Source organism: Salvelinus fontinalis, chromosome 2 (genome assembly GCF_029448725.1).
Source record: "Salvelinus fontinalis isolate EN_2023a chromosome 2, ASM2944872v1, whole genome shotgun sequence".
NCBI classification, from domain to species: Eukaryota; Metazoa; Chordata; class Actinopteri; order Salmoniformes; family Salmonidae; genus Salvelinus; species Salvelinus fontinalis.
Window position 1 is genome coordinate 97,333,234 of NC_074666.1, and position 21,736 is coordinate 97,354,969.

Below are 21,736 nucleotides of genomic sequence, written 5' to 3' on the forward strand. Positions count from 1 at the left end.
ATCCTAGATCATAATGAATCAGATTACATGGACTGGGGGACCTGATCCTAGATCATAATGAATCAGATTACATGGAGAGGGGGGACCTGATCCTAGATCATAATGAATCAGATTACATGGAGAGGAGGACCTGATCCTAGATCATAATGAATCAGATTACATGGAGAGGGGTGACCTGATCCTAGATCATAATGAATCAGACTACATGGAGAGGAGGACCTGATCCTAGATCATAATGAATCAAATTACATGGAGAGGAGGACCTGATCCAAGATCAGCACTCCAACTCTGGGACACTTCTTGTATGAAACCAAACACATAGTTGTAAAGTGTAGTTACAGCAGGTGTTTACTGCCATCTAGTGGAAGATACCAATAAAACACTTTATTATCATGATGGGGAGACGGCTGAGCTGAAACAGAAAGTAAAGTTGTTCTTTTGGAAAGGATCCATTTTGAGGACAGAGCAGAAAACGCAATATGGGGAGAAGAAAAAAAAAGAGGTAAGTATCTTTGAACAATAAGTTATTCTAAAGGACAGAGTAAGATAATGAATACCTGGAATGAGATATTACTAGTTAGTAGAACTGCTACTTGAGCTGAGTTGCTGACAGACAGCAGTTTTCAAAGTGGAAACTAATCAGTAGGCCGACATGTAATCAGTAAAACGTCTGGTAAAGATGGTGGAGGAGCTTTTCAATTATATGGTTTTATGTTTATCTCAGGGTTTCTCAATCCTTTTGTTCTTACCAGCACTTACACACCTGATTCAACTAATCATCAAATATTTTAAGACAGTTTAATATTTGAGGCATACAAATTAACATTCTGAAATTAAAACCGTTTGGGTTTGTAGGACTGTTTACAAGTATTAAAGTCCTACAGTAACTCACATTTTGGAGGAAAAAAACACAGCTGAACTTGGTTTCGAGTAAATTATATGTTTATCAAAAATAACGTAAGAGATGTCTTGAAGAAACGCGTCTGGGTTTAGAACTCTGTGTCTCTGTGCGCTGCGACAGTGGGAAGTTCGTTTTGCATGGCCCGGTGCTACAGGGGAGTGGACATTTATTTTAAGGACCAATGGAATGGTATTAAATGATTAAACTCTGCTCACCCGGGGAGCCGGGCAATGCACAACTAATTCACCCAGTGACCGTTACTTTATTTCCTGATATGAAATGTAAAGTGACTTTGTAGCTGACGCAGTTCCAGAATGTTTGTTGAAACTGTGTCTCATATGGAACGTTAGAACAGTGGTGGAAACAGAACTCAGTTCTCAAACTGGAGTAAAAGGAAAGATTCCTTCATAGAACATGACTCAAGTAAAAGTGAAAGTCACACAGTAAAATACTACTTCAGTAAAAGTCTAAAAGTATTGGATTTGAAATATAATTAAGTATCAAAGGTAAATGTAATTGCTAAAATATACTTAAGCATCAAAAGTAAAAGTAAACCAGATGGCACAATTTTCTAGTTTTTTTAATTTACGGACAGCCAGGGTCACACTCCAACACTCAGACATCATTTAAAAACCAAGCATTTGTGTTTAGTGAGTCTGCCAGATAAGATGCAGTAGGGATGACCAAGGATGTTCTCTTGATAAGTGTGTGAATTAAACCATTTTCTGTCATGCTAAGCATTCAAAATGTAACGAGTACTTTTGGGTGTCAGGGAAAATGTATGGAGTAAAATGTACATCATTTTCTTTATGAATGCAGTGAAGTAAAAGTTGTTAAAATATGAAAAGTACTCTGGGAAGGCTTTCCACTAGATGTTGGAACATTGCTGCGGGGACTTGCTTCCATTCAGCCACAAGACCATTAGGGAGGTCGGGCACTGATGTTGGGTGATTAGGCCTGGCTCACAGTCGGCGTTCCACAGAATCGTCTATAATGTCATTTTATGATGTAGCGTTAAGATTTATCTTCACTAGAACTAGGGGGCCCAAACCATGAAGAACAGCCCCAGACCATTATTCCTCCTCCACCAAATTTTTGTAAGCACTATTTATTCGTGCAGGTATTGTTTTCCTGGCATCCGCCAAACCCAGATTCATCCGTTTAGATTCATACGTTTAGAAAATAACAGATTGAAAGACAATAAATATCCTGTTAGTGAATACAAATAATTGTGAGACATTGTGTTGTTGTACTGTCTATAACTACCTTAACAAACAGTGACTTATTATTATTATTGACAGTTACCATGGAGATGAAATGTCACAACTACATGTTCATGTGATGCATTACATCACCTGACTGTTTCTATGTCTGTTAGTAAATGTTTTATTTCTCAAAGAGATCATGAATAAATGAGAACCATTCAAGAATTAGTTGTCAATGTGTTAACCACAACCAACATGCTGGATCTCTGTTTAGGGGTCAGTGCTCTAAAATGAGTCTCTCTGTGGAGAGAGAGGAGGGGGGCCCTGCCTCTAAAATGCATCTCTCTGGGGGACATGACACCAAAGCTAAGAGGTAAGATGACAATTTTATGAAGAATTTATTATGTTAATTTCCAAAATAAATAGCTATCTTAAGATGAATGCACTTACTGTAAATCTCTCTGGATAAGAGCATCTGCTAAATCAGGGTTTCTCAATCCGGGGTCTGTGGAGGTACTGCAGGGGTTCTCAATCCGGGGTCTGTGGAGGTACTGCAGGGGTTCTCAATCCGGGGTCTGTGGAGGTACTGCAGGGGTTCTCAATCCGGGGTCTGTGGAGGTACTGCAGGGGTTCTCAATCCGGGGTCTGTGGAGGTACTGCAGGGGTTCTCAATCCGGGGTCTGTGGAGGTACTGCAGGGGTTCTCAATCCGGGGTCTGTGGAGGTACTGCAGGGGTTCTCAACCCGGGGTCTGTGGAGGTACTGCAGGGGTTCTCAATCCGGGGTCTGTGGAGGTACTGCAGGGGTTCTCAATCCGGGGTCTGTAGAGGTACTGCAGGGGTTCTCAATCCGGGGTCTGTGGAGGTACTGCAGGGGTTCTCAATCCGGGGTCTGTGGAGGTACTGCAGGGGTTCTCAATCCGGGGTCTGCGGAGGTACTGCAGGGGTTCTCAATCCGGGGTCTGTGGAGGTACTGCAGGGGTTCTCAATCTGGGGTCTGTGGAGGTACTGCAGGGGTTCTCAGTCCGGGGTCTGTGGAGGTACTGCAGGGGTTCTCAATCCGGGGTCTGTGGAGGTACTGCAGGGGTTCTCAATCCGGGGTCTGTGGAGGTACTGCAGGGGTTCCACTTCACCCTGACTGTACTCGTTGCAATGTAAGACATTTGATAGAATTTTCACGACACGACCACTTTGCCTACTCTTAATTATTGACTAATATAATGGAATGCATATTTTTTTTATCAATTCTGATCGTTGTTACAAGCAGAATTTGGACAATATTACCGTTATATCAACACACTCTTCACACCCGTTTAACAACTCTAAATATCTTTGGTATAGTAGGCATCAAGTCCCTTCCCAATAATGTTGCCTACAACGTTGCAACAATGTTCATTTACATCTAACACATATTACACCCTAGATGCCTTCAAATGCCCAATTTATAGCCATGCCCAATTTAGGAGTATTTTTTAACAATGTGATGTTGCGCTCCAAAGGGAGAACTTGAAATAACATGATGTAGATAATTAAATCATCAAAAGAAAAACGTGTTTAGAAAATAAGGTTCCTTATAGAGCCAAAAAGGCTTCTATCACTTCCTTAAAATATGAAATTAATAAAAGTGATATATATTTTTGGGTGCAGTGAAGATGAACCTCTAGAGTTCTGATCAACAAAAGGTTCATGTTTTGAGGATGTGAACCCAGCAGCCCTCCAGTGGTCAGATCAATTCCACCTGTTTTTTCCAGCGCCCGGCCCGGGATTCGAACCAGCCACCTTTCGGTCACAGCTCCAACTCCAACCTGAGTTAATCTTCAGAAATAAGCATGAGTTAATCTGCCAAAATGAAGACAAAATGCTATGCAGTTATACATGGTATCACTTGTTATACATAATTATTATACATAAATCATTGCCAAAAGCACAAGACATACTGTTGCATGTAGGTCTATATTATTTATGGGTTGATCACATAGAAATATAAAAACATTATTTTTAACTACTGCAATGCAATTACATGTGGCGCAGGAACCACTGACTCACTGCATTATTCTATAGTATTATCAAGACACCTGCTGTTAACTCTTAACTACTTAGGACAGCTCACGAGGTGTCCTAAATATCTGCTGACTAGGTGGGACTAGAGACTTCATGCATAGCTTTAATTTATACCCATAAGTGTAAAATGTCTTTATTCTCAGCACTTATACGAACAATTTTCTACTCTGAGACACTTTGGCGATATGGACCCAGATCTCAACATATTGTTATAAAAAAACATAGAATGTTTGTTTTACATAATAATAAAAAAATGAATATTACTAATGTAACCCACTGTAAAGACTGGGTTTAGTTGATTGTGTTGCACTGCTTATGTCCGCGTTCTGGAACTGCCCGCGTCCCCGTACAGAACTGTCCGCGTCCCCGTACAGAACTGTCCGCGTCCACGTTCGGTGTGGCGCCAAGCATATTGTCCGGTTACGCGCAGAGTTGTCTGAGGTGATCTTGGGGAATAACGACGGAGTTCACTACAGTGTTGAGACACCGAAGTTCAGTGTTCAATTTCCCTTTTTTCTTTACGGTCAGGGACAGTATGAGTGTAGCCAAACCATTTTCACTCTCTGTCCTTGTTTCATTTTGTGGTTCACCTGATTCGTCATTTTCATCGAGACAAGGTACAGAACGACCAGCTAGCTAGCCAAGCTAGTCGGTACAGCTCGGTAAGCTAGCTAGCTATTATACCAGCAGCATCCTAGTTAACTTAGCTAACAATACATCATTCTCTCGTTGACGGATGCTGGCTACCTCTGTCCGGTTCTCCTCTCTTCACTAGATGGACGGTAACTTTAGTGTTTAACCCCTCTGTGTCCAAGGACCAATCTTTTGAATATTATTTTCAGGGCGCCTCAATAGCAGGTATTGAACACCGGGTAAATAATCACTAGTCAGAGCCTCAACCTCAGTAAACATTCATTATAAAAAAACATCTTAATATCTGATATTGCGAGTAAACAACCTCGGAATAGAAAAGACAAGAGTGCGTCTTCCAGCCCACCAATAAATTACATAATTCAACCCTCCCGGTTAGTAAATTTACCTCAACATTCCCCTGGAGAAGGCAGAGTAACGACACCAGCCTTTTAGCGGGGCTGACTACAACGCTCGCGTCGCTAAATTAATTTCGTTATTAAAAATGACACACTGCTCGCGCACGCCAACGAGCGTCTGGAAGTCAGTTCTATTTGTGACGCTGGTTTATAGAGCAGGTACCCACGTGCCATCTCCTCATTGGTTTAAAGAAGCAGGTACCCACGTGCCATCTCCTCATTGGTTTATAGAAGCAGGTACCCACGTGCCATCTCCTCATTGGTTTATAGAAGCAGGTACCCACGTGCCATCTCCTCATTGGTTTATAGAAGCAGGTACCCACGTGCCATCTCCTCATTTAGCAAAAAACATGAACATAACTTCTTTAAACAATAAAAGCTAATTTACGAACATTTCTGAAAATGGATATATAGCTTTTAGGAATGAAACTGTTCTTATGTTTCCCCATCTGAGCTCAGAGTAGATGAGAGATGTAATGTTTGTCTCTGTTGTGTTGAAGTCCAATCAAGAGGAAGAGACCAGCCTCCCCTGTTCCCAGCTGTGTGTCCATGAAGAGTGACTGGTCTATGAGACATCCTCTACACTTTAGAGAGGGAGACTTTTCTACTGAACAAAGGTAAGAAGAACTCATGGGTCATGGTCAGTGAGTTAAACAACACTGTCTCTAGTCATTTCTCCTCTCCCATTTCCCCATTTATTTTGTTGTTTTCATAATCCATAGGCTAAGACTTTTGTCCATTTTCATAGTCGTGTGTGTGTGTGTGTGTGTGTGTGTGTGTGTGTGTGTGTGTGTGTGTGTGTGTGTGTGTGTGTGTGTGTGTGTGTGTGTGTGTGTGTGTGTGTGTGTGTGTGTGTGTACTCCCTGGATGAGGAGATGTAATCTCATGTTTTGTCCACAGAAACCAACAGGAGAGATCAGAGTCAGAGATTCTCAGTGGTCAGTCTTCCCAGAGTCATCAAACAGACCTGGCCTCCATATTCAGTGTATGTGGTCCTGTTATGTACATTTGTTTTTGTTTACCTCCAGTAAAGTTGATCTGTCAATCATTCATTAATGTGTTAATGAGAAAGCATTTAGTCTCTTGCTTAACTTATTTAGTTTATTTATTTCAGTTGCTTGAAGAGAATATTTTGACATTTGTGAAGAACGAGCTGAAGATGTTCAAGAGGATTCTTAGTCCAGAACTCCCAGAAGGCTTTGAGAGTCAGAAGCAGGATAAGGAAGTGGTGGATGCTGAAGATGAGAAGCAGGAGAGCAGTGCCAGAGAGGGGGCTCTGAAGATCACACTGCACGTCCTGAGGAAAATGAACCAGAAGGAGCTTGCTGACACACTGGAGAAATGTAAGATCTGTCTGCCTCATGTTGAATGCTGTTTTATAACATTTAAAAGCTGTAGCTAAAGTACAGCTAAAGTAGCTGTGTAACTCAATGATATTGTAGCAGCCTTAACTAGAGGTCGACCGATTATGATTTTTCAACACAGATACCGATACCGATTATTGGACGACCAAAAAAGCCGATACCGATTAATCGGCCAATTTTTTAAAAATGTATTTGTAATAATGACAATTACAACAATACTGAATGAACACTTATTTTAACTTAATATAATACATCAATAAAATCAATTTAGCCTCAAATAAATAATGAAACATGTTCAATTTGTGTTAAATAATGCAAAAACAAAGTGTTGGAGAAGAAAGTAAAAGTGCAATATGTGCCATGTAAGAAAGCTAACGTTTCAGTTCCTGGCTCAGAACATGAGAACATATGAAAGCTGGTGGTTCCTTTTAACATAAGTCTTCAATATTCCCAGGTAAGAAGTTTTAGGCTGTAGTTATTATAGGAATTATAGGACTATTTCCCTCTATACCATTTGTATTTCATTAACCTTTGACTGTTGGATGTTCTTATAGGCACTTTAGTATTGCCAGTGTAGCAGTATAGCTTCCGTCCCTCTCCTCGCTCCTCCCTGGGCTCGAACCAGCAACACAACGACAACAGCCACCCTCGAAGCAGCGTTACCCATGCAGAGCAAGGGAAACAACTACTCCAAGTCTCAGAGCGAGTGACGTTTGAAACGCTATTAGCGCGCGCTAACTAGCTAGCCATTTCACTTCGGTTACACCAGCCTCATCTCGGGAGTTGATAGGCTTGAAGTCATAAACAGCGCAATGCTTGACGCACAACGAAGAGCTGCTGGCAAAACGCACGAAAGTGCTGTTTGAATGAATGTTTACGCGCCTGCTTCTGCCTACCACCGCTAAGTCAGATACATAGATACTTGTATGCTTGTATGCTCAGTCAGATTATATGCAACGCAGGACACGCTAGATAATATCTAGTAATATCATCAACCATGTGTAGTTAACTAGTGGTTATGATTGATTGATTGTTTTTTATAAGATAAGTTTAATGCTAGCTAGCAACTTACCTTGGCTTACTGCATTCCTTGCGTAACAGGCAGTCTCCTTGTGGAGTGCAATGAGAGAGAGGCAGGTCATTATTGCGTTGGACTAGTTAACCTGAAGGTTGCAATATTGTATCCCCCGAGCTGACAAGGTGAAAATCTGTCATTCTGCCCCTGAACGAGGCAGTTAACCCACCGTTCCTAGGCCGTCATTGAAAATAAGAATGTGTTCTTAACTGACTTGTTAAATGAAGGTGTAAAAAAAATAATAGAAAAACATCTGCAAAATCGGTATAAAAATACCGATATCCGATTGTTATGAAAACTTGAAATCGGCCCTAATTAATCGCCCATTCCGATTAATCGGTCGACCTCTAGCCTTAACACAACACCTAGTGACCTCATCAAGTAGCAGCAGGGATGTGTCATGGTGATTAATTTAGAGAGAGAGACAACATTAATAATACCATCAATAATACCAATAATAATAGAATCAGTCACACCAGTCTGTAATGCATTATGAAAACATTTACACATTTATACAGTCAGTTAAGAGAATAAATAATTATAATGTAAAACGTTATAACCGTCTTACAATACTGTAGTCATTAAAACAGACGTAATAATAATATCCTCTGTGGTATTTCTAGATTCAGATGAGCTTGCTGTGATTTGCCAACGTGAACTCAAATCTAATCTAAAGAAGAAGTTTCAATGTGTATTTGAGGGGATCGCTAAACAAGGAAACCCAACACTTCTCAATAAGATCTACACAGAGCTCTACATCACAGAGGGTGGAACAGGAGAGGTCAATAATGAACATGAGCTGAGACAGATTGAGACAACAACCAGGAAACAAGCAAGACCAGAGACTGCAGTCAAATGTAACGACATCTTCAAACCATTAACTGGACAAGACAAACTTATCAGAACTGTGCTGACAAAGGGAGTCGCTGGCATTGGAAAAACAGTCTCTGTGCAGAAGTTCATTCTGGACTGGGCTGAAGGAAAAGCAAATCAGGATGTCCAATTTGTATTTTCATTCCCTTTTCGGGAGCTGAATTTGATAAAAGAAAACAAACACACTTTCATTGAACTTCTCAATCACTTCTCAATGGAAACCAAACAATCAGGAATCTCCATCTACAACAAGTACAAAGTTCTGTTCATCTTTGATGGTCTGGATGAGTGCCGACTGCCCCTAGACTTCCAGAAGAACAAGATCTGTTGGGACGTCACAAAATCAACCTCAGTGGATGTTCTGCTGACAAATCTCATCAAGGGAAATCTGCTTCCCTCTGCTCTCATCTGGATAACTACCCGACCTGCAGCAGCCAATAAGATCCCTTCAATGTGTGTTGACCAGGTGACAGAGGTACGAGGCTTTAATGACCCACAGAAGGAGGAGTACTTCAGGAAGAGATTCAGTGATGAGGACCTGGCCAGCAGAATCATCTCACACATAAAGACATCAAGGAGCCTCCACATCATGTGCCACATTCCAGTCTTCTGTTGGATTTCTGCAACTGTCCTTGAACACATGCTGAAACATAAGAGAGAAGAGATGCCCAAGACTCTGACTGAGATGTACACACACCTTGTGGTGTTTCATACCAAACAGAAGAATGAAAAGTATCTTGGGAATGAAGAGACAGGTCCACACTGGAATAAAGAGAGCATTCTGTCACTGGGAAAACTGGCTTTTCAACAGCTTGTGAATGGCAATCTGATTTTCTATGAAGGAGACCTGGAAGAGGCTGGCATTGATGTCAGTGAAGCCTCAGTGTACTCAGGATTGTGCACACAGATCTTTAAAGAGGAATGTGTGCTGTACCAGGACAAGGTGTACTGCTTTGTTCATCTGAGCATTCAGGAGTTTCTGGCTGCTGTATATGTGTTCCTCTCATTCATCAACAACAATGAGAATCTAATGGACAAACTGCAAACAAACAACAAGTCTGAAATTACTTTCTACAAGAGTGCTGTGGATAAAGCCTTACAAAGTGAGACGGGAAACCTGGACCTTTTCCTCCGCTTCCTTCTGGGCCTCTCACTGGAGTCCAATCAGAAGCACTTACGAGGTCTAATGACAAAGAAAAGAAGCAGCTCAAAGACCCATGATAGAACAGTCAAGTACATCAAGGACAAGATCGGGGAGAATCTCTCTCCAGAGAGGAGCATCAATCTGTTCCACTGTCTGAATGAACTGAATGACCATTCTCTAGTGGAGGAGATCCAAAGCTACCTGAGCTCAGGAAGTCTCTCAAAACCCAACCTGTCACCTGCACAGTGGTCAGCTCTGGTCTTTGTGTTGCTGACTTCAGAAAAGGAGCTGGATGTGTTTGACCTGAAGAAATACTCCAGATCAGAGGAAGGTCTTCTGAGGCTGCTGCCAGTGGTCAACGCCTCCAGAGCTGTTCTGTGAGTAAATAAAATGACATATAAGAACTAATCATCAGGAAGCAATATTCAGTTTAGAGAAAATTATGTATTATAATATGTATATAATATTATATTGAATAACATACTGAATCAATGCATTGATGTTTACATTAGTATAACAAAATGACCATGTAGTTCTAGAAGACAGAAGATTAATCTTTATGTTGTTTGGGAGAATTAACTAAATGCGTCTGCCATTGTCCTTCTACACTACTGGTGTTAAATTAACAGTGTTTTTGAAGTCATGATGATCTCTTTGTCAGGCTGACAGGCTGTGGAGTCACAGAGGAAGGCTGTGCTTCTCTGGTCTCAGCTCTGGAGTCAAACCCCTCACACCTGAGAGAGCTGGATCTGACTAACAATGACCTGAAGGATTCAGGAGTGAAGCTGCTCTCTGCTGGACTGGGGAATCCCCACTGTAAACTGGAGACTCTGAGGTCAGTATTCCTGTAGTTGGTCAACAAGTGATAACTGTTCACCAGATCCACATGTGTTTACCAGACACACATAGTCCACACCATATGTGTTTGGACAGTGAAGCTTACAGTTTTACATTTGGTGTTATGCCCCATCATGTTGGATTTGAGATATAATGTTTCGTATTAGACGACAGTACAGAATGTCACCTTTCACATACATATTTATGTTTGTTCAGTGGCTTGCAAAAGTTTTCACCCCCTTGGCATTTTTCCTATTTTGTTGCCTAAAAACCTGTAATTGAAATAGATGTTTTGGGGGTTTGTATCAGTTGATTTACACAACATGCCTACCACTTTGAAGATGCAAAATATTCTATATTGTTAAACAACCAATAAATAAAAAAGAAAATAACTTGAGTGTGCATAACTATTCACCCCCCCCCCCCAAAGTCAATACTTTGTAGAGCCACCTTTTGCAGCAATTACAGCTGCAAGTCTTTTGGGGTATATCTCTATAAGCTTGGCACATTTAGCCACTGGGATGTTTGACCATTTTTCAAGGCAAAACTGCTCCAGCTCCTTCAAGTTGGATGGGCTCCGCTGGTGTACCGCAATCTGTAAGTCATTCCACAGATTCTCAATTGGATTGAGGTCTATGCTTTGACTTGACCATTCCAAGACATTTACATTTTTCCCCTTAAACCACTCGGGTGTTGCTTTAGCAGTCTCAAAATCTCTGGAAGACTGAAACAGGTTTCCCTCCATAATTTCCCTGTATTTAGCGCCATCCATCATTCCTTCAATTCTAACCAGTTTCCCAGTCCCTGCCGATTAAAAACATCCCCACAGCATGATGCTGCCACCACCATGCTTCACTGTGGGGATGGTGTTCTCGGGGTGATGAGAGGTGTTGGGTTTGCGCCAGACATAGAATTTCCCTTGATGGCCAAAAAGCTAAATAAACTCTTAGTTTCCTGATTCAGATCTGTTTAAACCAACTCTTAGTTTCCTGATTCAGATCTGTTCAAACCAACTCTTAGTGTCCTGATTCAGATCTGTTCAAACCAACTCTTAGTTTCCTGATTCAGATCTGTTTAAACCAACTCTTAGTTTCCTGATTCAGATCTGTTCAAACCAACTCTTAGTGTTATTATTCATTATTTATTTATGATTTGTATTAATCAAGGCATAATCAGGATTAATTTAGTATTGTTTAGAAACGTGTTATCTACTCCCTTAGACAGAAAATTACTCCAGTCATCATCCACAGTTCAGTTACTATTGGGCAAAACACAACCCAAAACACAACCAAAACAAACTGCAAATGCAACCAATGAGTTTGGAACCAAATACTACACTGTTGACTACTTTAATACACTATAAGTACATTGATCAGAATATTTATGACTTCTTCAAATGGGGGGACTAGATACATTAAGTGTTTTATTTTTTCTAAATGGTTAAACAGATATGTATTAAAATACCCTCAAATAAAAGGTGACATTATATACTGTCACCTCATATGAAACATTTGATCTCAAATCCAAAATGCTGGAGTATAGAGCCACATTTAAAATGTTACCTTCACTGTCAAAATAGATATGGTGTGGACTGTATACTCAATACAATCTAAATCTGATACCTCACTGTCTGTCTTTTGACTGATACTGCTTTTTAAACTGGTCTGGTCAGTCTACTCAAATATTTGTACTATACATTTTTCTCTCTACAAGCAATACTTTGATAATTGTAATTTCTAATAATGAAACATCAATTTATGAATAGATATGGCAGGTTTCAGGTCATAGATGTATCTGAATATGTTGAAAAAATATTCTGCCACTATTTTCACCACCAAAGAATATCAGTGTGATTTTAATATGATTTGACTCTTTGCAGGCTGTCAGGCTGTCTAGTCACAGATGAAGGCTGTGTTTCTCTGGTCTCAGCTCTGAGGTCAAACCCCTCACACCTGAGAGAACTGGACCTGAGTAACAATGACCTGAAGGATTCAGGAGTGAAGCTGCTCTCTGCTGGACTGGGGAATCCCCACTGTAAACTGGAGACTCTGAGGTCAGTATTCCTGTAGTTGGTCAACAAGTGATAACTGTTCACCAGATCGCACACATAGTCCACACCATATGTGTTTGGACAGTGAAGCTTACAGTTTTACATTTGGTGCTATGCTCCAGCATTTTGGATTTGAGGTAGAATGTTTCATATTAGGTGACAGTACAGAATGTCACCTTTTATTTGAGGTTAATGGTGAGAGGTTAGCATGTTTTGTTGTAGTCTCTGTTATTGGTAATGGTGAGAGGTTAGCGTGTTTTGTTGTAGTCTCTGTTATTGGTAATGGTGAGAGGTTAGCATGTTTTGTTGTAGCCTCTGTTATTGGTAATGGTGAGAGGTTAGCATGTTTTGTTGTAGCCTCTGTTATTAGTAATGGTGAGAGGTTAGCATGTTTTGTTGTAGCCTCTGTTATTGGTAATGTTGAGAGGTTAGCATGTTTTGTTGTAGCCTCTGTTATTAGTAATGGTGAGAGGTTAGCATGCTTTGTTGTAGCCTCTGTTATTGGTAAAGGTGAGAGGTTAGCATGTTTTATTGTATCCTCTGTTATTGGTAATGGTGAGAGGTTAGCATGTTTTGTTGTAGCGTCTAACTTTCTCACGCATATTATTTTTAATTATTTTTATTTCACCTTTATTTAACCAGGTAAGCTAGTTGAGAACAAATTCTCATTTGCAACTGCGACCTGGCCAAGATAAAGCATAGCAATTCGACACATACAACAACACAGAGTTACACATGGAATAAACAAAACATAGTCAATAATACAGTAGAACAAAAGAAAACAAAAATTCAATATACAGTGAGTGCAAATGAGGTAAGATAAGGGAGTTAAGGCAATAAATAGGCCATGGTGGCGAAGTAATTACATTATAGCATTTAAACACTGGACTGGTAGATGTACAGAAGATGAATGTGCAAGTAGAGATACTGGGGTGCAAAGGAGCAAGATAAATACATAAATACAGTATGGGGATGAGGTATATAGATGGGCTATGTACAGGTGCAGTGATCTGTGAGCTGCTCTGACGGCTGGTGCTTAAAGCTAGTGAGGGAGATAAGAGTCTCCAGCTTCAGAGATTTTTGCAGTTTGTTCCAGTCATTGGCAGCAGAGAACTGGAAGGAGAGGCGGCCAAATGAGGAATTGGCTTTGGGGGTGACCAGTGAAAAATACCTGCTGGAGCGCGTGCTACGAGTGTGTGCTGCTATGGTGACCAGTGAGCGGAGATAAGGCGGGGCTTTACCTAGCAGAGGCTTGTAGATGACCTGGAGCCAGATGGTTTGGCGACGAGTATGAAGCGATGGCCAGCCAACGAGAGCGTACAGGTCGCAGTGGTGGGTAATATATGGGGCTTTGGTGACAAAACGGATAGCACTGTGATAAACTGCATCCAATTTGTTGAGTAGAGTGTTGGAGGCTATTTTATAGATGACATCGCCGAAGTCGAGGATTGGTAGGATGGTCAGTTTTACGAGGGTATGTTTGGCTGCATGAGTGAAGGATGCTTTGTTGCGAAATAGGAAGCCGATTCTAGATTTAATTTTGGATTGGAGATGCTTAATGTGAGTCTGGAAGGAGAGTTCACAGTCTAACCAAAAACCTAGGTATTTGTAGTTGTCCACATATTCTAAGTCAGAGCCGTCCAGAGTAGTGATGTTGGGCAGGTGCAGGCAGCGATCGGTTGAAGAGCATGCATTTAGTTTTACTAGCATTTAAGAGCAATTGGAAGCCACGGTTGGAGAGTTCTATGGCATTGAAGCTCGCCTGGAGGGTTGTTAACACAGTGTCCAAAGAAGGGCCAGAAGTATACAGAATAGTGTCGTCTGCGTAGAGGTGGATCAGAGACTCACCAGCAGCAAGAGCGACATCATTGATGTATACAGAGAAGAGAGTCGGTCCAAGAATTGAACCCTGTGGCACCTCCATAGAGACTGCCAGAGGCCCGGACAACAGACCCTCCGATTTGACACACTGAACTCGATCAGAGAAGTAGTTGGTGAACCAGGCGAGGCAATCATTAGAGAAACCAAGGCTGTCGAGTCTGCCGATGAGGATGTGGTGATTGACAGAGTCAAAAGCCTTGGCCAGGTCAATGAATACGGCTGCACAGTAATGTCTCTTATCGATGGCGGTTATGATATCGTTTAGGACCTTGAGCGTGGCTGAGGTGCACCCATGACCGGCTCTGAAACCAGATTGTATAGCGGAAAAGGTACGGTGAGATTCGAAGTGGTCAGTAATCTGTTTGTTAACTTGGCTTTCGAAGACCTTAGAAAGGCAGGGCAGGATAGTAATAGGTCTGTAGCAGTTTGGGTCTCGAGTGTCTCCCCCTTTGAAGACCTTAGAAAGGCAGGGCAGGATAGATATAGGTCTGTAGCAGTTTGGGTCTAGAGTGTCTTCCCCTTTGAAGACGGGGATGACTGCGGCAGCTTTCCAATCTTTGGGAATCTCAGACGATACGAAAGAGAGGTTGAACAGGCTAGTAATTGTGGTTGCAACAATTTCAGCACATCATTTTAGAAAGAGAGGATCCAGATTGTCTAGCCCGGCTGATTTGTAGAGGTCTTGCAGTTCTTTAAGAACATCAGCTATTTGGATTTGGGTGAAGGAAAAATAGGGGAGGCTGGGGCGAGTTGCTGTGGGGAGTGCATGGCTGTTGACCGGGGTAGGGGTAGCCAGGTGGAAAGCATGGCCAGCCGTAGAAAAATGATTATTGAAATTTTCAATTATAGTGGATTTATCGTGGTGACAGAGTTTCCTAGCCTCAGTGCAGTGGGCAGCTGGGAGGAGGTGCTCTTATTCTCCATGGACTTTACAGTGTCCCAGAACTTTTTAGAGTTTGTGCTACAGGATGCAAATTTCTGCTTGAAAAAGCTAGCCTTAGCTTTCCTAACTGCCTGTGTATATTTGTTCCTGACTTCCCTGAAAAGTTGCATATCACGGGGGCTATTCGATGCTAATGCAGAATGGCACAGGATGTTTTTGTGCTGGTCAAGGGCAGTCAGGTCTGGAGAGAACCAAGGTAGAGAACCATCTGTTCCTGGTTCGAAATGTTTTGAAAGGGACATGCTTATTTAAGATGGTGAGGAAGGCACTTTTAAAGAATGACCAGGCGTCCTCTACTGACGGGATGAGGTCAATATCCTTCCAGGATACCCGGGCCAGGTCGATTAGGAAGGCCGTCTCGCTGAAGTGTTTTAGGGAGCGTTTGATAGTGATGAGGGGTGGTCGTTTGACCGCAGACCCGTTACGGATGCAGGCAATGAGGCAGTGATCGCTGAGATCTTGGTTGAAAACAGCAGAGGTGTATTTGGAGGGCAAGTTGGTTAGGATGATATCGTTGAGGGTGCCCGTGTTTACGGATTTGGGGTTGTACCTGGTGGGTTCATTGACAATTTGTGAGAGATTGAGGGCATCAAGCTTAGATTGTAGGATGGCCGGGGTGTTAAGCATGTCCCACTTTAGGTCACCTAGCAGCACTAGCTCTGAAGATAGATGGGGGGCAATCAGTTCACATATGGTTTCCAGGGCACAGCTGGGGGCAGATTGTGGTCTATAGCAAGCGGCGACGGTGAGAGACTTGTTTCTTGGAAAGGTGGATTTTTAAAAGTAGAAGCTCTAATTGTTTGGGTACAGACCTGGATAGTAGGACAGAACTCTGCAGGCTGTCTCTACAGTAGATTGCAACTCCACCCCATTTGGCAGTTCTATCTTTAAACAGATTCAGATCTGATCAAACCAACTCTTAGTGTCCTGATTCAGATCTGTTCAAACCAACTCTTAGTTTCCTGATTCAGATCTGTTCTAACCAACTCTTAGTTTCCTGATTCAGATCTGTTCAAACCAACTCTTAGTTTCCTGATTCAGATCTGTTCAAACCAACTCTTAGTGTTATTATTCATTATTTATTTATGATTTGTATTAATCAAGGCATAATCAAGATTAATTTAGTATTGTTTAGAAACGTGTTATCTACTCCCTTGGACAGAAAATTACTCCAGTCATCATCCACAGCTCAGTTGCTATTGGGCAAAACACAACCCAAAACACAACCAAAACAAACTGCAAATGCAACCAATGAGTTTGGAACCAAATACTACACTTTTGACTACTTTAATACACTATAAGTAAATTAACCGAATATTTACGACCTCTTCAAATTATCAAAGTATGGGGGGACTAGATACATCAAGTGCTTTTATTTCTAAATGGTGAAACAGATATGTATTAAAATATCCTCAAATTAAAGGTGACATTATATACTGTCACCTCATATGAAACATTTGATCTGAAATCCAAAATGTTGGAGTATAGAGCAACATTTAAAATGTTAGCTTCACTGTCAAAATAGATATGGTGTGGATTGTATACTCAATACAATCTAAATCTGATACCTCACTGTCTGTCTTTTGACTGATACTGCTTTTAAACTGGTCTGGTCAGTCTACTCAAATATTTGTACTATACATGTTTCTATCTACAAGCAACACTTTGATAATTTGTCATTTCCAATAATGAAACATCCATTTATGAAAAGATATGTCCCGTTTCAGGACGCTGATGTATCAGAAAATGTTAAGAAGTTATACTGCCACTATTTTCACCACCAAAGAATATCAGTGTGATTTTAATATGATTTGACTCTTTGCAGGCTGTCAGGTTGTCTAGTCACAGAGGAAGGCTGTGCTTCTCTGGTCTCAGCTCTGAGGTCAAACCCCTCACACCTGAGAGAGCTGGACCTGAGCTACAATCACCCAGGAGACTCAGGAGTCATACTGCTCTCTGCTGGACTGGAGGATCCAGACTGCAGACTGGAGAAACTCAAGTATGTAGAGGGTTTATGTCAATGTTCATATCAGACATGTTTGACTTATCAGGCTAGTTAAGACAAACATTCTGACCACCACTTGGACAAAGTTATATGTTACTGTGTGTGTGTGTGTTTCCTCTCAAACACAGACTGGACACACACAATAGACACACACACACACACACTGGACACACACACACACTGGACACACACACACACACTGGACACACACACACACACTGTCACGGTCGTTATAGCGATGAGACTAAAGCGCAGCGTGATTTGAATGCATCTTCTTTTAATAAAGAAAGAACACGGAATGAACGAAACAAAAACAACAAAACCAACGTGAAGCTATATAATCATAGTGCTGACACAAGCAACTAAATATAGACATAGACAATCACCCACGAAATACTCAAGGAATATGGCTGCCTAAATATGGTTCCCAATCAGAGACAACGATAAACAGCTGCCTCTAATTGAGAACCAATCTAGGCAACCATAGACTTACAAAACACCTAGACAAGAAAAACATGTCACCCATGTCACACCCTGACCTAACCAAAATAATAAAGAAAACAAAGAATACTAAGGTCAGGGCGTGACAGTACCCCCCCCCCCCCCCCAAAGGTGCGGACTCCTGGCCGCACACCTAAGCCTATATGGGAGGGTCTGGGTTGGCATATCTCCGCGGTGGCGGTTCTGTTGAGGGACGTGGACCCCGCTCCACTTCTGACTCGGCCCACTTACGTAATGTCTCTGGTGCGGGAAACCTCACCACCGACCCCGGACTAGAGGACGCCACTGGACTGATGGTTGAGTCTAGAGTGAGTGGCGCCTCTGGACTGGAGGGAGACTCTGGCAGTTCCGGACTGGAGGGAGACTCTGGCAGATCCGGACTGGCGGGCGGCTCCTGACTGACGGGCGGCTCCTGACTGTCGGGCGGCTCCAGACTGTCGGGCGGCTCAGGACAGACGGGCGGAGGGACACACACACAGGACAAAAGCTGTTGCCCAATACCTTGCACAGCAGTCGTTTCACCACAGGAAGCTGGGGTTGTTACAGATAATGAACTGGATATTCTATGTTCATTATCACATATCAATCACACTTACAAAAGGGTTCATTGATCAATATATTGAATAACATATTGAATAAATGCATTGATGTTCACATTAGTATAACATTGTGACCGTACAATTCTAGGAGACGGAAGATGAATCTATATGTTGTTTGAGAGAATAAACCAAATGCATCTGCCATTGTCCTTCTACACTACTGGTGTTAAATGAACAGTGTGTTTGTAATGTCATGATGATCTCTTTGTCAGGCTGTCAGGCTGTGGAGTCACAGAGGAAGGCTGTGCTTCTCTGGTCTCAGTTCTCAGTTCAAACCCCTCACACCTGAGAGAGCTGGACCTGAGTAACAATGACCTGAAGGATTCAGGAGTGGAGCTGCTCTCTGCTGGACTGGGGAATCCCCACTGTAAACTGGAGACTCTGAGGTCAGTATTCCTGTAGTTGGTCAACAGGTGATAACTGTTCACCAGATCCACATGTGTTTACCAGACACACATAGTCCACACCATATGTGTTTGGACAGTGAAGCTTACAGTTTTAAATGTGGTGCTATGCTCCAACATGTTGGATTTGAGATTAAATGTTTCATATTAGGTGACAGTACAGAATGTCACCTTTTATTTGAGGTTAATGGTGAGAGGTTAGCATGTTTTGTTGTAGCCTCTGTTATTGGTAATGGTGAGAGGTTAGCATGTTTTGTTGTAGCCTCTGTTATTGGTAATGGTGAGAGGTTAGCATGTTTTGTTGTAGCCTCTGTTATTGGTAATGGTGAGAGGTTAGCATGTTTTGTTGTAGTCTCTGTTATTGGTAATGGTGAGAGGTTAGCATGTTTTGTTGTATCCTCTGTTATTGGTAATGGTGAGAGGTTAGCATGTTTTGTTGTAGCCTCTGTCATTCTCTCCCTCATTATTATTCATGATTCATTCATGATCTTTCTCAATCATGGCATCATCAGGCTTGATGTAAACTTGGTCAAATATTGGTCAAAACATAACCCAAAACACAACCAAAACAAGTTTGAGTCACAAGCTTGATGTAGTCACTGCGTTCAAAGAATATGGGACCAAATACTATACTTTTGACTACTTTAATACACTATAAGTTAATTGGTCAGAATACTTATGACTTCTTCAAATGGGAGAACTAGATACATAAAGTGCTTTCATTTTACTATACATTTTTTACATGTTTCTCTCTACAAGCAACACTTTGATAATTTGTCATTTCTAAAAATGATACATTATTTCATGAATAGATATGGCAGGTTTCAGGACACTGATGTATCTGAAAATGTAGAAAAAATATACTGCCACTATTTTCACCACCAAAGAATATCAGTGTGATTTTAATATGATTTGACTCTTTGCAGGCTGTCAGGCTGTCTAGTCACAGAGGAAGGCTGTGCTTCTCTGGTCTCAGCTCTGGAGTCAAACCCCTCACACCTGAGAGAGCTGGACCTGAGCTACAATCACCCAGGAGACTCAGGAGTCAGACTGCTCTCTGCTGGACTGGAGGATCCACACTGCAGACTGGAGAAACTCAAGTATGTAGAGGGTTTATGTCAATGTTCATATCAGACATGTTTGACTTATCAGGCTAGTTAAGACAAACATTCTGACCACCACTTGGACAAAGTTATAATCTGACTGTGTGTGTGTGTGTCCAGTGTGTGTGTGTGTGTCTCGTATGTGTGTATCGTGTGTGTGTGTGTGTGTGTGTCCTGTGTGTGTGTGTGTGTGTGTGTGTGTGTGTGTGTGTGTGTGTGTGTGAGTTCAGGTGTATCCCTCAATGACTGTCTGTTCTTCTGCTTACTGCTACAGTGTGGAACATGGTGGAGAGAACAGAATGAAACCTGGGCTTAGAAAATGTGAGTGTTGACTGCTGTGAAGAATATGACTAAGAATAAGTCTTAATTCAAGTTAAGTCAAAGTCAAAGACCACCATCATTACTGACTTGGTCATATTAAATATCAGCTGTAGTTCTACAGAAGCAGAAATCAGGGACACCAAAGTTTACAAAGAGTTGATTTGACAATGTGTGTGTGTGTGTGTGTGTGTGTGTGTGTGTGTGTGTGTGTGTGTGTGTGTGTGTGTGTGTGTGTGTGTGTGTGTGTGTGTGTGTGTGTGTGTGTGTGTTTGTGTAATTAATGGGAATAAGTGTGTTTTATATTACCATACAGTATAACATATGATCATTCAACAAGTCTCAAGTTACCTTAACTTCTCCTTTTGATACCTAGAAACATCTACATTAAATTAATTAGTGAAAAGTGAGTTAACATTCTAATGTGAATGATGATGATTTCTAATATTGTGTCTGGTTTCATCCATCAGATGTCTGTGATCTCACACTGGACCTAAACACAGTAAACAGACACCTCTCTCTGTCTGAGGAGAACAGAAAGGTGACATGTAGGAGAGAGGAGCAGCCGTATCCTGATCACCCAGAGAGATTTGAGGCCTGTGAACAGGTGTTGTGTAGAGAGGGTCTGACTGGGCGCTGTTACTGGGAGGCAGAGGAGAGGGGGAGAAGGGTTGATATAGGAGTGACATATAAAGGAATCAACAGGAGAGGAGAGGTTAATGACTGTTGTCTTGGATGGAATGACAAGTCCTGGAATCTGTTCTGCTCTGACAACAGTTACTCTGCCAGGCACAATAAGAAACCCACTACCATAGATGTCCCCTCCTCCAGCTCCCACAGAGTAGGAGTGTATCTGGACTGGCCAGCCGGCACTCTGTCCTTCTATAGAGCCTCCTCTGACACACTGACCCACCTGATCACATTCACCTCCACATTCACTGAGCCCCTCTATCCAGGGTTTAGTGTTTGGGATGATGGTGACTCAGTGTCCCTCTGTCAGTGACACACTGGACACAGACACACACACACACGCTGGACACACACACACACACACACACACTGGACACACACACTGGACACACACACTGGACGCACACACACTGAACACACTCACACTGGACACACACACACACACTGGACACACACACACACACTGGACACACACACTGGACATACACACACACACACACACACACACACACTGGACACACACTGAACACACACACACACTGAACACACACACACACTGGACAGACACACACACACACACACACACACACACTGGACACACACACATACACTGGACACACACACTGGACAGATACACATCCGGGACACACACACACACACACTGGACACACACACACACACACACACACTTGACACACACACTGGACAAATACACAAACACACACACACTGGACA

The 21,736-nt window shown here is 42.0% G+C and overlaps 1 protein-coding gene across 1 annotated transcript; it reads left to right on the plus strand.

The window, feature by feature from the left end:
* The first annotated feature begins 445 nt into the window (after positions 1 to 445).
* LOC129867892 (NACHT, LRR and PYD domains-containing protein 12-like) lies at positions 446 to 21,334 on the plus strand. Its single transcript, XM_055941364.1, has 13 exons — positions 446 to 502; positions 2,381 to 2,479; positions 5,715 to 5,831; positions 6,115 to 6,199; positions 6,329 to 6,557; positions 8,277 to 10,047; positions 10,332 to 10,500; positions 12,391 to 12,560; positions 17,207 to 17,380; positions 18,699 to 18,872; positions 19,817 to 19,990; positions 20,268 to 20,314; positions 20,782 to 21,334. Exons 1-13 carry the CDS (start codon positions 480 to 482, stop codon positions 21,312 to 21,314), a joined length of 3,765 nt encoding a protein of 1,254 aa, XP_055797339.1. The 5' UTR covers positions 446 to 479; the 3' UTR covers positions 21,315 to 21,334.
* The last annotated feature ends 402 nt before the right edge of the window (positions 21,335 to 21,736 follow it).